Below are 17,538 nucleotides of genomic sequence, written 5' to 3'. Positions count from 1 at the left end.
CAATCTTCCCAACTGCACGTTCCTTTGCTTTTTTTATTAGTGTTGGATTCAAACTGAGTTGTTTTCAGTTCAAAAGTTAATTTAGTTTAATTCGAATTCTTTATTTCTAATTTAAACTAAGTTTAAGTTAAATGATTTAATTTGTCTTAAAACTAAGCTAAATTTTAGCTAGCAAGAGTTTGAGTTAGTTTTACTTATAGGTCAAATAGATGACTTGATTCAATTCAAATTTGATTTGTGATTTTATTTGAATTATGTTAAGTAATTATTAAATAATGTCAATTTATCAATGAGTCATAAATTCGAACCATATATTCGAAAACACAAAAATGCATAGGTGCTTCCTAGATTTTAGCACAAGAAAAGATAAAATTAAAAGTTGCCCAAGAGGAAGAGGCTAAGGCAACAGTTCCTTGGGCAGCCCTTTGTGGTGAAAATTACAATTCATCCTAAGGTTAGGTTCGGATATTATATTTAAGTCATGAAAATTTTTAATTACATTTTGGTTCCTATATTGGTCCCTATGTTGGTATTAAGATAGTCCATAGCTCCATATCATCAGCAGATTTGACTTTGAGGGATTCAAATGTCAATTTAATAACACCGAAGGAAACCAAAACGGTGGTTAAATGAAACTTGAGGGTTGAATTTGCTAATTTCCCCAACTACGCGTTCCTCGGGGGCCCAAATTTTGCATCCCTTCAGCACCTAATATTTCCCAAGTATTTTTCATTTATTTATTTGGTGTAATATTATTTGATTTATAGTGAAAATTTAAGGACCCTCACCTAACGCTTATATCACTGAGAGTTTATAAATTTTCGGCCGGCCAATTTGTTAATGCAGAGACTTAGTGATGGTGGAATATAAAGTAAATTACTTAATTATTTCATGATTTAGTTTAACCCTCTCTGTTAATGCAAAGTGCCTCTCATCACTTGAAGTTAATGGCTTCCTCTTCTTCTTCTTCCATTACTCCTAAACAAGAATATGACGTTTTCCTTAGTTTCCGTGGTGTGGACACCCGAGCAAACATTACCAGCCATCTTTATGAAGCTTTTTGTCAGAAAAAGATTAGAACTTTCATTGATGATAACCTTATCAGAGGAGAAGAAATTTTTCCATCTCTTTTGAAGGCAATTGAGCATTCAAAGATCTCAGTAATCATTTTCTCTAAAGGCTACGCTTCTTCCAAATGGTGTCTCAAAGAACTTGAAGAGATAATTAAATGTAAAAACAAGTATGATCAAGTTGTAATACCGGTCTTTTATGACGTAGATCCATCTGATGTCAGGAATCAAACTGGGGATTTTGGGAATTCGTTTGCTAAGCTTGAAAATCGTTTTATGAATGATTCAAAGATGTTGCAGGAATGGAGGACAGCTTTGAGGAATGCAGCCAACCTTTCTGGTTTTCATTCAAAGAACTATCGGTAACTGTAAATTTATTTATCAATAACTTTCTTGCAGTAACGACTAATAGCAGTTTTTTTTTTTTTTTTTGATTTTGATTTTCTGTTTTAAATCAGAATATGAGTTCATGTCATGACACAGTTCATTATAATGCTGATCTCGCATTTAAAAATTTGTATTTAATGAACAACCAAAAAAAAAAGAAAATAATTTAAATTATGTTTTATTTCTTTGAATTGTTCTTAGTCATCTAATTTAGTATCATTTTATTTATGCATTTATTTTACTTTATAGGAATGAGGCATCACTTGTAAAGAATATTACCGATCATATCTTGAAAAGATTGGATTATCACTTCTCAACAATTCACACCAAGAACCTTGTTGGACTAGATTCATCAATCGAGGAGATTGAAGATTTATTATGTACAAAAGGTGTTCGCAAGCTTGGAATTTGGGGTATTGGGGGCATAGGTAAGACTACTCTTGCTAACGCTGTTTTCAACAAAATCTTTAAACAGTTTGAAGTTTCTTTCTTCATTAAAAATATTAGAGAAGAATCAGAGAAAATCGGAGGATTAAATGACATCCGCCAAAAAATCAATCATGCACTCTTAGGGGATATAAATCCCAATATCGGATTCATTTTCCCAATAGAAAGGCTTAGTTGTAAGAAAGTTCTCATTGTGTTTGATGATGTGACTACAAATTTCAAACAAATGGAATTTTTAAGGGAAGTTTCTGACAACTTGGATTTCGAGAGTCGAATAATCATAACTACAAGGGATAAGCATGTCCTAACAAATTGTGGAGTGCATCACATACACAAGATGAAAGAATTACCTTTTGATAAAGCCATTCAACTTTTTACATTGTATGCCTTTGGAGAAAACAACCCAACAAGAGATTATATTGGGCTATCATCAAGTGTAGTAGCATGTGCTAAACGTCTTCCACTAGCTCTTAAAGTTTTAGGTTCCTTTCTGTTCAAGAGGACAAAGAGAGAATGGGAAAGTGCACTAAAAAACTTGAAAATTAATAGTCATGGGGATATCCATAAGGTGTTAAAAACAAGTTATGATGGATTAAATGATAAAGAGAAAAATTTATTTTTAGATATTGCATGTTTCTTTAAAGGATATAAAAGAGATCTCATAGAAGCGATCTTGAATGTTCGTGACTTTGACTCTCATATTTATATAAATCTTCTCATTGAAAAGTGTCTCATAACTATATCATTTGACACCATAACAATGCATGATTTACTTGAAGAAATGGGTAGAGAAATTGTTCAGCAAGAATCAGTTGATGATCCTGGTAAACGTAGTCGGTTGTGGGATCATAAGGATATATTTTCAGTATTGAAGCACAATACGGTAAGAGCCAAACACTAATTTTTTATTTATATTTTATACATAAATATAATAAAAATATTAGTTAGAAGAATATTCATTTCTAGTTATCATTGGGAATTAAATTATTTGGTATAGGGTAGTAATGACGTATCTATTATTTTTTTTATTTACATATTCTGAAAAGAAATATATTTGAGAGTAAATTACTTAAGAACTGATGTAATTAAGCAATTTCAAATTGACTTTTCATCAATATGCTTGTGATTACCAGGGAACTAGAGCAATTCGGAGCATACGCTTGGATATGTCTAAAGTAGAAGAGTTGCATTTAAATCCCAAAACTTTCAACAAAATGCAGAACTTAAGATTCTTGGAATTTTATGTTTCCGAACCTAAAAATAAGGTGACTGAATCTGATTCCTCTACAGGGCGCCATAACTTAAGATTCTTAAAAAAAAATAGCTCCAAGGAAGGAAAGAAGGTGCATGGTTTTGAGAAACTTAAATCTGATTTCTCTGAGTTAAGGTACTTTTGCTGGCATGGATATTCTGCCAAATCATTGCCACCAAATTTTAATCCAAAGAACCTTGTTGCACTTCATATGCATAATAGCAAAGTTAAACAACTTTGGACTGGTAACCAGGTAAATGTTAACTTATATACTACCTTTCTTTCTTTTTTTTTTTTGGCTTTAAATTGTAAATATATGTATGTTATTTATGTTGTTTTAATTCAATTAATTTTTTTTTTATGACAGAAACTGGTTAATTTGAAACATATTAACCTCAGTCACTCTAAGCATTTATGCAGAGTACCGGATTTTTCACTTATGCCAAATCTTGAGAGCCTGATTTTTGAAGATTGCACAAATTTACTCGATAGTTTCTCATCTATCCATAATCTCCATAAACTTGTTATCCTTAATCTATGTGGATGCAAAAGCTTTGATAATCTTCCAATTAGTGTTCATTGGCAATCTCTTCGAGAAATTAATCTCTCTAATTGCTCAAATCTTAGAACAGTTCCATATCTCCCATGCACAGTTGAAGAGTTATATCTAGATGGAATAGCCATAAAAGAATTGCGATCAATAGAGCATCTATACAAACTAGAGAAATTGAGTCTTAGAAAATGTTCAAGGCTTGAAAGGTTACCGGAGAGTATTCATGAGTTAAAATCTCTAAAATGTCTTTATCTCTCGAGTTGTTCCAAAATTGACAGATTGCCAAATAACCTAGGAAATTTAACGACTCTAAAGGAACTTGAACTAGAGGACATGGCTTTTGCTGAAACACCAACGTTTATAACAAGTTTGATCAACTTAAAGACATTATCTTTTGCAAGATGTAAGATGCAGAATCGATTGAGTATCCCACTCGTCCATTTATCTATCCTACAAAAAATGACAAAGCTAAACCTGGTTGATTGTTGTATCGAAGTGTTACCCAACAGTATTGGCCAATTACTCTCACTAAGACATTTATATCTTGACCAAAACAATTTTGAGAGCCTACCTGTGAGCATCAAAGACCTCTCTAACTTGCTACTGCTTAATTTTAGCAATTGCCAAAGGCTTAGATCCATAGCTGAGCTTCCACCCGAGTTAGAATATATAGAAGCAAATAATTGCAAATCACTAGAATCGATATTACCAGCTTTAAGCCTACTTCGGGGGGATGGTGGGGTGTATTTCAGCTTCATCAATTGTTTCAAACTAAAATTAGACGCTGTGATGAATATTGACAGATATACAAATTTGGGGGATTGCTTTGAAGTAAGTATATCTTCTCATTTTCTCCGGTTTCCTACGATGCTTTTTTTTTCTTTTTAAATTCTCGAGTTTGAATTGAAGATTGTGAAATATATTGCTATTTTTCCTATTTTAGGGCAGATGGTTAATTTTTTTTTATTCTTTTCATTATTCACCCCAGTAAATATTGTAGAATTGATTACGTGATTGGAGAATAATTTAACTGAATATTTTTTTCATCTTTCTATTTTAATATTTGTTTTCCTTTTTTTTTCTCTTTCCTTTTGTTAATAGATTTTATTGTGTTAATTTCTTTTTGTTATTTTTATTTCAAAATCTTCAAAGATTAACAATTTCACAAGAGACTTTTTTTTGGGTGACATATTCTTTCTAAAAAAAATCAATAAATAGTAAGAGATCTTAATCATTTTATTAATTTTCGTTTATTTGTTCAATTATATTTTAAATATAAATAGTTGTTTTCTATATTTCTAAAATTTTAAATATTGAGTGAAAGTCAAATATACCTTCTGACAAAAATGCCCTTCAATTTAACATATATCCTTAAAGAAGTGATGTACATGCAGGATAACAATCCCTGGGCAATGCGTTCTTGGCCATACACCTCCATATTTTACCCTGGAAGCGAAATTCCCAAATGGTTTGAATTTAAAAGTAATAATACTTATATAGAGTTCCCAGTAAGTTGGTTCAATGATAACTTAATTTGTTTCATTTTATGTGTTGTTATATCATTAAAAAAACATCAACAACTTAGAAGTTTCAATGTTGAATATGATTTGTTTGTTAATGGGGAGATCATTTCCTCTGGCATTCTTTTTGATTCATTAGGGTTTGAAGGTAAGGTTATTGAATTAGATCATGTATTCATAGGATATAACAACCATGTCATGTCCTCGAAATTACTTACACTCGATTTGAATAGCCAGGGTGTCATTAAGTTCTTTGTTGATCATTCAACTAAGAATGGTAGGGTTCAAAGCCCGGTGAAAAAATGTGGAGTGACTTGTTGTATGTCAAAGATGATGATTTGAGAAGAGATGTAAGAGCGGACTGAGACAAGAGATTGAATTCTATAAATTGCTCTACAAACGACTATATGAAGTGTTGTCTAAACTGCTACTTGATGCATGGCAAAATATATGGTTTGGCGAGATCATATGAAGTTTTGGATAGATAGTCTACTTGTTCAAAAATATGCAAGCGATGGATGTATTACAAACTGTAAGTTGGATTAAATTAAATGTAAAAAAAGATACATACACACATGTATATATATTTCACTCTTTTCGGTGACTTCTCATGTTCATTTAACTCTTTATCTATATTTATTATTATTATTATTATTATTATTATTTTGATATGTTTTACATGCTAAACAATGTTGTAAGGCATCCTTTAATTGTTGCCTATGGTTATTTCTAAATTATTTCCCTTTTGTTTCAAAGATGTATGTTTCAAATGGTTTATCAAGATTTTGTATATAACTCCACCTATTAATAAACTTCACATGGTTACGGTGATTTTTTTAATTTAAAAAAAAGGTTATACAGTGATCTCAACTCATTATCTATAAAAAATGATCTATTGTCGTTCAATTTGTCACATGTAGAAATAACATAAGGCTATGCTGTATATATTGTATTTGACAGACTACTTTATGCGGTTAGCAAATGTGCTGTACCATTGACACTTGAAAGATCCTCTTCCTATAGAAAGTCTGAAGTAAGTACAAAGTCCATGAGCTCATTATATTAGGTCAGAACTGGTTGATAAGATTCCTTTGTGTCCCCATGCCTCTCTTTCATATGGTAAAACGATGGCTGATGCATTTAGTTAATGCTGCTTTCTGAGCATGCACAATGAAGATAAGCAAGATCAGTGGACAGAGACCAGAGACCAGAGATTGAATGCTATAAATTGCTCTTTTAATGACTGTTTGAAGCGTTGTCTAAGCTCTTGCGAGGAACATGACCAATGGGGGTATTTTTTGAAAACATATGAAATTTTAGATAGATGGTCTCCTTATTCAGCAATATACAAGTGATGGATAGGCCTACAACTGTAAGCATCTTTCTTCTACATAGAAATTTTAACTCGTTAATCTATTTTCAGTGAATTCTCATATTCATATACTTGTTGCCTTTGGTTTTGTCAATATTATTTCCCTTTGCTTTTTGATATATGATTTATCCGTGAAGCATGAAAGATTGCAAGGAGAAGACTTTATCTGATTTAGTATCTGGTTCAAGCTTGCGATGGGAGGTAGTTAAACGGAAGCCGTTATCCTACTGTTAGGCGTCCAGTGCCTTTTAACGGAGGCACCTGTTATGGAGTCTTACTTCGAGTAACAGGTGCTGCACGGATTAGTTATCATGAAAGAAAATTATTCTTAGAATTCCTCTGTTTTGATTTCAGATGTTAGTGGCTGCCTGATTCTAATCATGAGCATGAAGACCGAGAAATGGGAAACCAGTATCTTGTTTGTGTTGCCTTTGCATTTAAATTAAAGCCTTTTTCTTTCTCTACTTATGATATTTGACTTTCATCACTGGATTTGTATAATTAGATTGCTACATACTGCATCTGCTTTTCTTCTTCTGCATCCTTATAAACAATGCATCTTTTGTTGATTTCATTTACAATAGATACAGCTTATTGTTAAATTGAAGTCTTCTTAGAGCTGAATCAAATTACGTCAGTACTTAACTCTAGACTCTGTTGTTATTGTGTAAGCAAATTTCTAAGGTTTCCATGACTTGGGTTGTTATGCTCTGGAACTCAATTTGATATCCTGCTAGGCTGATTTTGTTTCAGTTCAAATTTAGACCTCAAACTCAGATACCCTTTATATCAATTTTGCATCTTGTTGTCTTTATGCTTATATGTTGTGTGTGTTTATGTCTAAAGCTAATGGAGCTGCATCCCATCATAAGTTCGAAGGGCATGAACTCTCCGTCCACCCAGTTTGTGACCCCAAGTAGATTTGGAATTTATGAGCCCATTCACTATGTTTGACTTCAGTGTATTCAGTTCTTGTAGTCTCTCAATCGACCAATTTTACCCATAGGTTGTCTCTAATTCTGTATATGGTTTTTAAATAGATTAAATAATATTCCCTTCAAAATGAAGTGAGTCTTTTTCTTTGTTACAAAATCCCGTAGATACAAAGACGTTTTGCATAAAACCGTGAGGCTGCATGTAAAAGCCGGTTGCGGAAAAAGGTATGTTGAGGCCTACTTTGAATCAGATTTAACATGCAACAAGTGATTCAGAATTTTTTAGTTTGTGTTTGTTTTACAGGCCTATGTTCAACAGCTAGAATCTAGTAGATTAAAGTTGGTTCAGTTGGAGCAGGAGCTTGAGTGAGCTAGACAAGAGGCATTAAGAAGATTTACTATTTCTATTTCTTGCTTACTCGGTATTATGACACTAGAAACCCTTTCCCATCATTTTTCATTTACATTCAAATGTTTGAACAACGAATGCTACACTGCAGGGTTTGTATATAGGCGGTGGAGTAGAAGTTTCTCAGATGGGGTTCTCTGGACCTATAAACCCAGGTTTGTCAAAGTATTGCTGAATTGCATGACTCTAATTGCATTTTTTTGGTATCTGAATCTCGGAACCAAGAGTGTACACATAATATTAAGACAATTTGTGAAATTTTGTTACTACTAGCTTACCAACACCACTCATGGTATGCTCCTGCTATTTATTGTTTAATCGTGATCCCTTCAAAGCATGATTCCTGCAAGTTTTTCATAGTTTTGTTTCCTATATCATTTCAATTGCTTGTAACAAGTACATAAGAAAATTCATATCACTTCTTTATCCGCACTGAAGTTGTTGCTGTCCATAAATCAATGCCTCAAAAATGTTCCTGGCAATAGATTCCAGCCATCCATAAGCACAAGCGTCCAGCACTTTGAAAACTTGATACCTCCATGAAAAATGATGTTGTGTTATGAAGCTATGCATATAATCTCTGATGTGCTGAATCTGTTCTTTGAAATTTGATTTCCAGTAGTTCCTGTTGCTTATAAAACACACTTTTTGTCATTTCATCTCCTTGCATTAAACAAAAAGTCTTCACCGAGGTTTGTGCTGGAATTGCAGCATGTGAGATGGAGTATGGACAATGGGTTGAAGAGCAAACAAGGCAAATTTGTGAACTGAGGTCTGCTTTGCAGGCCCATATTAGTGATATAGAGCTTCACATACTAGAGGATGGCTTGAGCCCCTATTTTGAACTTTTCCGCATGAAATCTACTGCTGCAAAAGCCGATCTATATAATGTCTGCCTATTTTGAACTTTTACTCATATCTTAATTGAATTCTTTTCTAAGGTCTTTCATCATAGGTAGAATAACGCTGATTAATAGGCTGACGTTGATAACAGGTTCTCATTCCTCATCTTGACACCTTGACTGATTCACAATATATGGAATTTAATAATCTAATACAGTCATGCCAGCAAGCCGAAGATGCTCTGACTCTAAGCATGGAATTATCGCAATAAACTCTTGCTGAAACTGTCGCTGCCGGTCAACTGGTAGAAGGAGGTTACATCCCAAGGATACCTTCTGCAATCGAGAAGTTGGAAGTTGGAAGCTCTAGTCAGCTTCGTGAACCAGGTAAGATTCCGCATCATTGCTCAATCAGGTATGGCTTTATTCTGGATTCTTCTAAAGTATTGCTGATCTTAACTTTCGATAGCTTTCTGTAACCTGTTTTCTGACCCGTCAATTAGTTCTTTATCAGCACATCTGATTTATATTGAGAAACATTCCAATGAGTTGAATTTGCATTCATCTGCAAAATTGAAGTTTTGTTCTACTTTTAACTGTTTATTAAAGCAGTATGCAGCTTGTACGGAAAATAACTAGCTGATGACTGAGTTATTATTCTGGCCGAAATTCTGCAAGCCCAAGACGCCAGACAAATCGCACCTATTTTAAACCATCTTCTTGGCATTGAATTCACCATTTTGGTGATTTTTTTTTTTTTTGCATTCATGATTCGCAGCAAATATCATTTTTGTTATGCTCTAAAAAACTGTAGTTTTTTTTTCCTTGAGTGCTTCGCTTTTCTGCTAACTTAAGTGCGGTTACAAAGTCTAATATGGATCTTAGCTTAACATGGTTCTTTAAATTTCACGTTTGTATGATCTGATCTATGTTAGTTTTTACTTGGAACATCTTGACATCTCACCAACTTTACAGCCCGAACAGGTTGATCATCTTCGCCAAGAAACATTGCAGCTGATGTCTTGTATCCAAACAACTCGCCAGGCTGCTCGAGGCTTGCCTAATCTTATACCAGAAAAAATCGACAAGCTTAATCTCTCTGGAAGATCATCATTGCTTGAACTTCGATTCCCAATCAAAGTTACCTCTGGACATTGTTGTTACAAACATAATCTGCATACTTTAAATTGCTATCATTTTTGAGGCAGCCACAAGCGTCCTGAGAAATTGTGAATATAAATAGTCTTATTACCCGGACAAAGTTAAGTTTGTAATTAAATCATTTTTTGATGCATGATGTTCATTTTTATCAGCTTTTAAAGCATATATTTAGGGTTTATATTTTTGGGGTACCATTGCAATGTTGTCATGTAAATTTTTACAAGGCAACAATCTTCGTACTTTATTTGTTGCTAAGTAAATTGTATATTTTACAAGATCTTATGTTCTTGGAGTATGGAAAGATAGTTCACCATGAAATACCAATGTATGTTAATAAAGATTTAGTCACTATGATTATTGGGAGAGTGAGTATATATTTGCATGTAAATTTATTTTGATATCCATGGATTTATAAATTCTTTAAATACGTATCTTTTGATAGGAGGAAACACAATCACTTATAGTGATAGAGATATTCTACTCCATAGATGAGGGAGTAGTATTTTCATGAAGACAAGAGAAGAAGAATAAACTAGTTATTTTATTTGCTGCTTCTTTACTGTCTCTGTAGATTTTATCTTACCCCATTAACATGAATCATACTTTTACAAAGAGTTCTTCAATAAAAAAAAAGTAAAATATCCAATTTTTCTAATTATTCACTTAAATTTAACTTTTTTAATATCAATTTTGGGATAACAAGTTTAATTATTTAATAACAAAAATTAATTTTCATCTCTTTAATAATTTAAAAAAAAAGTGATAGTTTGATCTATCTTATTTTTGTGATTTTGTCAATTTTCTTCTCTATCAAATATGGTTATTGGTACCAAATGAGAAATTGCTGAGTTTATGACAAGGAGTTTTGTTGTGAATTTGCAAGAGATTCTAAAAGCATGATGACTCTGAGTATGCAACATTTTAAAATCTCGTAATTTTTTTTAAAAGTTGAAGTGATAAGTCTTTTTAAATGGTAAATACATATTAATAACTTAACATTTATATAAAATATTTTGGCCGAAAAATTCGGTTGTGTGATTTTAATATAATAGCTGAAAAATTCGGTTGTCGTAATTTGGCCGAAAGTGAAATAAAATATTTTGATCTTGGTAAATATCATTATTGTTAAAATTTTGTTTACTATTTCATTGCATTATAGTTTATTCTTCTATGTAAACGCTTCCCAACACAACAACCCTTTAGTTTCAAGTCTATTTGGCCAACCAAAATCTGTTTTGTATTAAAATTGATTTTTCAATGGGATTATTTTTTAAAGTGATACTATATGTGTAAACAAATATTACTCATTTATGATAATTTGTGATTGAGTGATATATTTTAAAGTGAAAAAAAATAATCATATCATATAATCATATACAGTTTCATTGATTTGTTTAGATAAATTAATAAGATTTATTTGTATATAAAGTTTTATTCTCTACGTGTATTGCATAAAAACAAGAGCTTAGAGACCTTAATTAAAATATTAAAGTTAATGAATCTCACCTAACCCTTATGAATTATTAAATTAAAGTTAATCTCACCTAACCCTCATGAATTATTACCGAGAAACAACATCAGAAGACTATTTCCCACTTAAGGTTTGTTGAAATGGTAAAATCTCACGTTTTAAATTTCAAAAAGCCTATATTCACTTCTGTTAGTGAATTTAATTAAATGAAAGGTTAGAAAGATTATTTTATATCAATTTTTCAATATTTTTTCTTTTGCACTTTATTTTCTCCTTTCACTCTTACTTTTTTAATTTTTCTTTTCCCCTTATTTTTTTCATTTTCCCTTTTCAAAAGTTTATAGGATAAACTATAATTTTTAAAGATATTAAAGGTATTAAAAAAAAAAATTTGGTTTTTTTTTTTAAATTTGAAAAAAAAAAATTCAAAGATTTTTTTGAAATTTAAAATTTTTATATTCCTTTCAATTAATTTAAAAAAATGACAATATAACATTTTTAAATTGATTAAAGTTTTAATAAATAATAAAAATTTTAAACTAAATAAAGATATATTAATAATTTAATATTTATAAAAATTTGGATAAATAATAGTCATTTAAAAAAAAAATTAACAGATTCAATAACTGGACCATGGATGGGAATTTAAAATTTTGAAACTTAAAGAAAAACAATAAAAAAGAAAAAGGCAGCCCAATGTTCACGGGTCAAAAAGCCGAAGTGAAAAAGACGAAAGACACGGCATATTTTCGGGGAAAGAGATGCAAGTGGAAATGTACAGCGAGAAAATACTTAGATATTGTGGAATATAATGCAATTACTCAATTATGTGACATTTAGTTTCGCCTTCTTTGTTAATGCGAAGTGCCTTTCATCACTTGCAGTTAATGGCTTCCTCTTCTTCTTCTTCTTCCTCTATTACTCCTAAATTAGAGTATGAGGTTTTCCTTAGTTTCCATGGTGTCGACACCCGAACAAACATTACCAGCCATCTGTATGAAGCCTTTTGTCAGAAAAAGATTAAAACTTTCATTGATGATAAGCTTAACAGAGGAGAAGAAATTTTTGCCTTTCCTTTAAAGGCAATTGAACATTCAAAGATCTCGGTTATCATTTTCTCTAAAGGCTACGCTTCCTCCAGATGGTGTCTCAAAGAACTTGAAGAGATTGTTAAATGTAAGAACACATATGATCAGATCGTAATACCAGTCTTCTATGACGTAGATCCATCTGATGTTAGGAATCAAAGTGGGGATTTTGGAAAAGCATTTGCTGAGCTTGAAAAGCGTTTTATGGATGATTCAGAGATGTTGCAGAGATGGAGGACTGCTTTGATGGATGCAGCCAACCTGTCTGGTTATGATTCAAAGAACTCTAGGTAACTGTAAATTTTTATATCAATGTTTTTATGTAATAATCATTTTTTTTTGGTAAGTGCTTTTAAGCTATAAATTACCAATTTTTATGTAAGAGATATTAATTAAAATCGGCAATAATTTTTCCGTCTAAACATTTTTAGGCAAATGTATTGTGGTTTTACTTTTATAAGTAAATTTAATTTTAATTTCAAGAATACTCTCTCAGCTAAGTACGTTACTCTCGGCTAATTACGTTGAATTTGGTGTAATTTTTTTTGAAGATTTGATAAGTTCTTATTCGAAGATTCAGTAACTCATGTTTTAAGGATTCAAAATATATTTAAAAATTGATAAATTTTTGTTCAAATACAAATAGGAACCAAAAGATAAACATAAGTGTGGAGAATGGTGAGTGCGAACGGGTGATGCATAAAGGGTGTGTGGGATATGTAAAGTATGTAAAAGTGCGTAGGGTGAGTAAAGAGTGCATAGAATATGTAAAAAGTGCGTAGGGTGTATAAAAAGTGCGTTGGGTGCCCGTGAGTGCGTAAGGTGCACAAGTCATATAATATTATATTATAATATTTAATATAATATATATAAATAATAATAATATTATATATATATATTATATTTTTTAAATATTATATTTTTTATATTTATATATAAAACAGAGGTGCGAGCAGAGTGCATATATGTGTGTGTGTATATATATATAAAAAATGAATGTGTGCGGATGTGCGCACCCTTACACACCCATACGTACTCTTATGCACTTTATGCACCCATATGCGCCCATACGCACCCTACGTACCCATATGCACCCATACTCACCCTTATACACCTATACACACTCTGTGCACCCTACGCACCCATATGCATCCTTACGCACCCATATGCATCCTTACGCACACCCTCACGCATCCTTCTTCGCATTTATGTTAATCTTTTCATTCTAATCTATATTATAACAAAAGTTAATCATTTTAAATAAGTTTTTGAATCTTCAAATCATAACCTAACAAATATAGAATGCTCATAGATTATCAAAAAAATTTTTCTGATGTAATTAACCGAGAGAGTGACATAATTAGCCAATAAGGGTATTATTGGACATAAATTTAAATTTGCTTAAAAAAGTAAAATCACTATAAGTTTGCATAAAAAAAGTTTAGGCGTAAAAATTGGTGCCTATTTTAATTAATATCCCTTTATGTAATAATCTTACACACTGCAGTTCCATATATTTTCTATTTTTATTATCTTTTCCAGATTTACCGGAGACAGATTCAGACGGTCAAAATAATAATCGATTGGAAATTTGACATTATATTTTATGGTATGCTAATTTGGGTTGAGTTCTTGTTGTGTGTCATATGGCCCAAAACACAAAAAGACTTAATACAAACACTATCCTCTAATACAAACTGTCAATTTTGGATGACAACTAATTATTATCTAAAGATGATTACATCATTGAATGCATAGTTACTAATTATTTCATGTTTTTTGGAGAATTGAATTGAATTTTAGCATTGATAAGTTTTACAAGTTTTTAGGACATGGAAAGTGATGATCAAATTATATTTGAATCTAAAATTTTGTGCCACTGAGAAATGAACTCGAGTTCATGTCATGACGCAGTTCTTCATAATGCCAATCTTACATTTTAAAAATTTTTATTCAATGAACAATCAAAAGAAACAGAAAAGAATTAAAATTATGTTATATTTCTTTATTTGGTTTTTAGTCATTTAATTTTATTATCATATTATTTAATTTTTTTATTTAATTTTTTTAAGGAATGAGGCAGCCCTGGTAAAGGATATTATCAATGATATATGGAAGAAATTAGATTGCAATTGATACCGTGACAGGGCACAAGTTTTTACAAGGGACAGTATACTCTGATGAGTTTAAGCAGTGGTGTTCACTCTCATTATGTTACGGCGGGGCGTGCTGTGGTTCTTGGTGATTTATCTCCATCAGCAAACATGGTCTGCGCTCATTCAACCCTCTGCCTTTAAAAAGGTTTTATTTCAATTAACAATTGATCACTTGCTTGAAAAAAAATATACCTACTACATATACTCAAGGCATATGAAATATTATACAACATGACATACATGATGGATCTAATAGTTGATGCACATAGAATCCTACTGTTCTCATTTCTCTCTTCGTGTGCCCGAGGACACAAATCTATAGAGAGATCTAAGCCTTGTGGAATAGAAAAAAAAAATTTCTTGGATTCTTGAATGTTGAATATCTTTAGCACCATGTCCACGTGTTCAATCTCACTTGGCCAAGCAACTTTCATGTGATAATCCTTCCTAAACTCTCAAAGCCTCTGCAGCTTAATGACAAAAAAAGAGCCACCTGTAGTTAATGTAACTTAGCCAAATTCCATCCATAAAAAGGTTAGAAAAATAAAATCCCAGATGAAACAATACTTGGAGACCTTGGTTCTGGTTGAGAAGCAAGTGTTTGAAGCTTTTCATGGTTTTCAAATATTTTGCATATTTCAACTGCATTCAACCGCTTGTTTTGCCCTTCTTTCACGATTTCTTCAACATCCGCGTCATTCAAACAATCTGCAACGTCATTCAAATCAGTACAACAATTCAAATTGTGAACTTATTCATAAGTACTTGCTTTGTTCAACCAGAAAGCGTCTAGCTGAAAGTGCCATAAGAAAGGTGTTAAAGATGAAACAAATGGTTGCAGAAACAGAGTAATCTGTTTATTACAAAGTGTAATGACACTAAAATTTGGTGAAAAAATGAAAACAGTGTAGGTCAATTGAAGAAAATTGAAGAGCAAAAAAGGGACCTAAGTTTATAGAGAGAAAAGGAATGAACTGAAATACTGTATAACCTCTTATATTATTAAAAGAATGGCAAATAGTTACATTGCTAGAATTACATTTGAATTTATAGTCCTTTGTGCCTGATGTGGCAATCCTGGTAAAATGCAATAACCACCGTTGATCTTTAAAAAAGAACACCCACTGCAATTGATTTTAAGCCATTGGATTTTACAAAATGAGTCATTAACTAACCGTTAGTTTACACCGTTAAGCCGAAGCACCAACCTTCTTACTTGTTTTACTACATTCTCAACAGAAAAAAGAAAAGAAGAGAGGCGAAAAGTGTCATAAATGAGAGAAGTTTATATCGAGTTGGTCGAAGAGAAAATCCAAGTGGGTATTGATCACTTCGTTGAGAGATTTCCGGAAGAAAGATATGAAAGTTGGTATAGGGTTGGAGACGCTACCAGAGAGCATCGAAAATCTGTCTAACCGGAAGAAAGACAACTTTCTTTAAGTAATTGCCAAAGACTTAAATACTTACAGGAGCTTCCAAGCAGTTTACAGTCAATAAGTGCAATGAATTGCGTATCTCTTGAATCAGTATCAAATTTCCTATGTATGGATTCTTCTATTGAGGGAATCAACTTCTTCAATTGTTTCAAATTAAAATTAGAGATGACAGACTATCTCTCTCATCTATTGTATCGCCGCCGCAAAGTAAGTCTGTCTCTCTCACTTTTTCTGTTTTCTTATGATATCAATTCATTTTTTATAAATTTTGAATCTTCAAACTTTATAACTTCTAATATCCCATTGGAAAGACTTAAAAATTAAATATGAACTTAACAAATAGCCCTACCCTTGTAGTGTCTTGCCTATTTGAGATTTTTTGGGTGCATTTGGTATGTTGTATTGGATTGCATTAAGTTTTTAAAGTTGTATTAAATTGAAAAGGATAAGGCTGGACTATTATATATGTATACATATATATATTATTCAAATTTCATATTAATAATATTTAATAATTTAAAGGGAATCTATAATATTTACTATGTAAAATCAAGTAGGCTAAGTGAGAAAAGATAAAAAGAGAGATTTTTTTTTAAATTTATCATCAACATCTAAGTATACAACAACTAGAATTTATATACAAGATTTGATTGCTATAATGAAATAATGAGTTTTGAATAAAACTCACAGTTTTGATTTAATTACAATTAGATACACCACTTTGCAATTCTAACACTTAAGTACATTACAAGCTAATCCATCACTTTGCACTGCTCACACTTTGATTCTCAACATCTCCCTTTAAACATAACTCCCTTTATTTTCGTCATCTTGATGGAATTTTTCAAGCAACACACACCTAATGATACTAAGTTATGAAACTAGTAGACAATTTAATTCAATATAATCTTAAGAAGAGATTAATTGGCTTCTTGTGTATATAGAAATTTTAAGGGAGAAATATTTGTGAGGGTAATTACAAAACAATAAAACTATATTTTCTCAATATTGAGTATACTATTAGACACATAGATAATTTGTCATATTGTGATAAAGTGGTTTTGAATAAAAAATTATATTGAATTAAACTATCTAGAACAAATATTGAACAAATTTGATGAAAGAAGAATGCAGGTTTTGATGAAAGAGAAAACAAAAAATCAAGAATAGGAAAGGGAATTGAAAGCCTAAGTGAAACTTTTACTTTTTTCATTACTTTCTATCATTTATTATGGAACGGTCTATTTTGGTTGAAATTCACCATTTTACATTATTAACCAAAAACCACCATGTGTTTTGAGAGACATAAGACATGTCCATCAATTTATGAAAACTATTCTAACACCATAATATTCTTCACAATTATAAACAAATCTACCTATTTGTGGTTCTCACACTTTTATTCTCAACATACTATTAAACTTACTATTCTCATCATA

At 31.5% G+C, this 17,538-nt stretch overlaps 2 protein-coding genes across 2 annotated transcripts; both read left to right on the top strand.

Moving 5' to 3' along the window:
• The first annotated feature begins 947 nt into the window (after positions 1–947).
• Positions 948–6,447, top strand: LOC123198981 (disease resistance protein RPV1-like). The gene is made up of 6 exons (XM_044613782.1): positions 948–1,432; positions 1,707–2,787; positions 3,038–3,409; positions 3,524–3,915; positions 6,190–6,262; positions 6,406–6,447. Exons 1-6 carry the CDS (start codon positions 948–950, stop codon positions 6,445–6,447), a joined length of 2,445 nt encoding a protein of 814 aa, XP_044469717.1.
• A 5,810-nt stretch (positions 6,448–12,257) lies between these two features.
• Positions 12,258–12,801, top strand: LOC123198980 (TMV resistance protein N-like). The gene has a single exon (XM_044613781.1). It carries the CDS (start codon positions 12,277–12,279, stop codon positions 12,799–12,801), a length of 525 nt encoding a protein of 174 aa, XP_044469716.1. The 5' UTR covers positions 12,258–12,276.
• The last annotated feature ends 4,737 nt before the right edge of the window (positions 12,802–17,538 follow it).

The sequence above is a fragment of the Mangifera indica genome, chromosome 16 (genome assembly GCF_011075055.1).
Source record: "Mangifera indica cultivar Alphonso chromosome 16, CATAS_Mindica_2.1, whole genome shotgun sequence".
NCBI classification, from domain to species: Eukaryota; Viridiplantae; Streptophyta; class Magnoliopsida; order Sapindales; family Anacardiaceae; genus Mangifera; species Mangifera indica.
This window is presented reverse-complemented; position numbering and strand designations above follow the sequence as displayed.

Bases quoted from the DNA above. Each gene is read 5' to 3' on its own strand.
- LOC123198981 (XM_044613782.1), top strand. From the start codon at position 948: ATGGCTTCCTCTTCTTCTTCTTCCATTACTCCTAAACAAGAATATGAC. The intron at 2,788-3,037 runs GTAAGAGCCAAA...TGTGATTACCAG, and splicing joins CAGTATTGAAGCACAATACG to GGAACTAGAGCAATTCGGAG. The intron at 3,916-6,189 runs GTTACCGGAGAG...TGTATTTGACAG, and splicing joins AAATGTTCAAGGCTTGAAAG to ACTACTTTATGCGGTTAGCA.
- LOC123198980 (XM_044613781.1), top strand. From the start codon at position 12,277: ATGCGAAGTGCCTTTCATCACTTGCAGTTAATGGCTTCCTCTTCTTCT.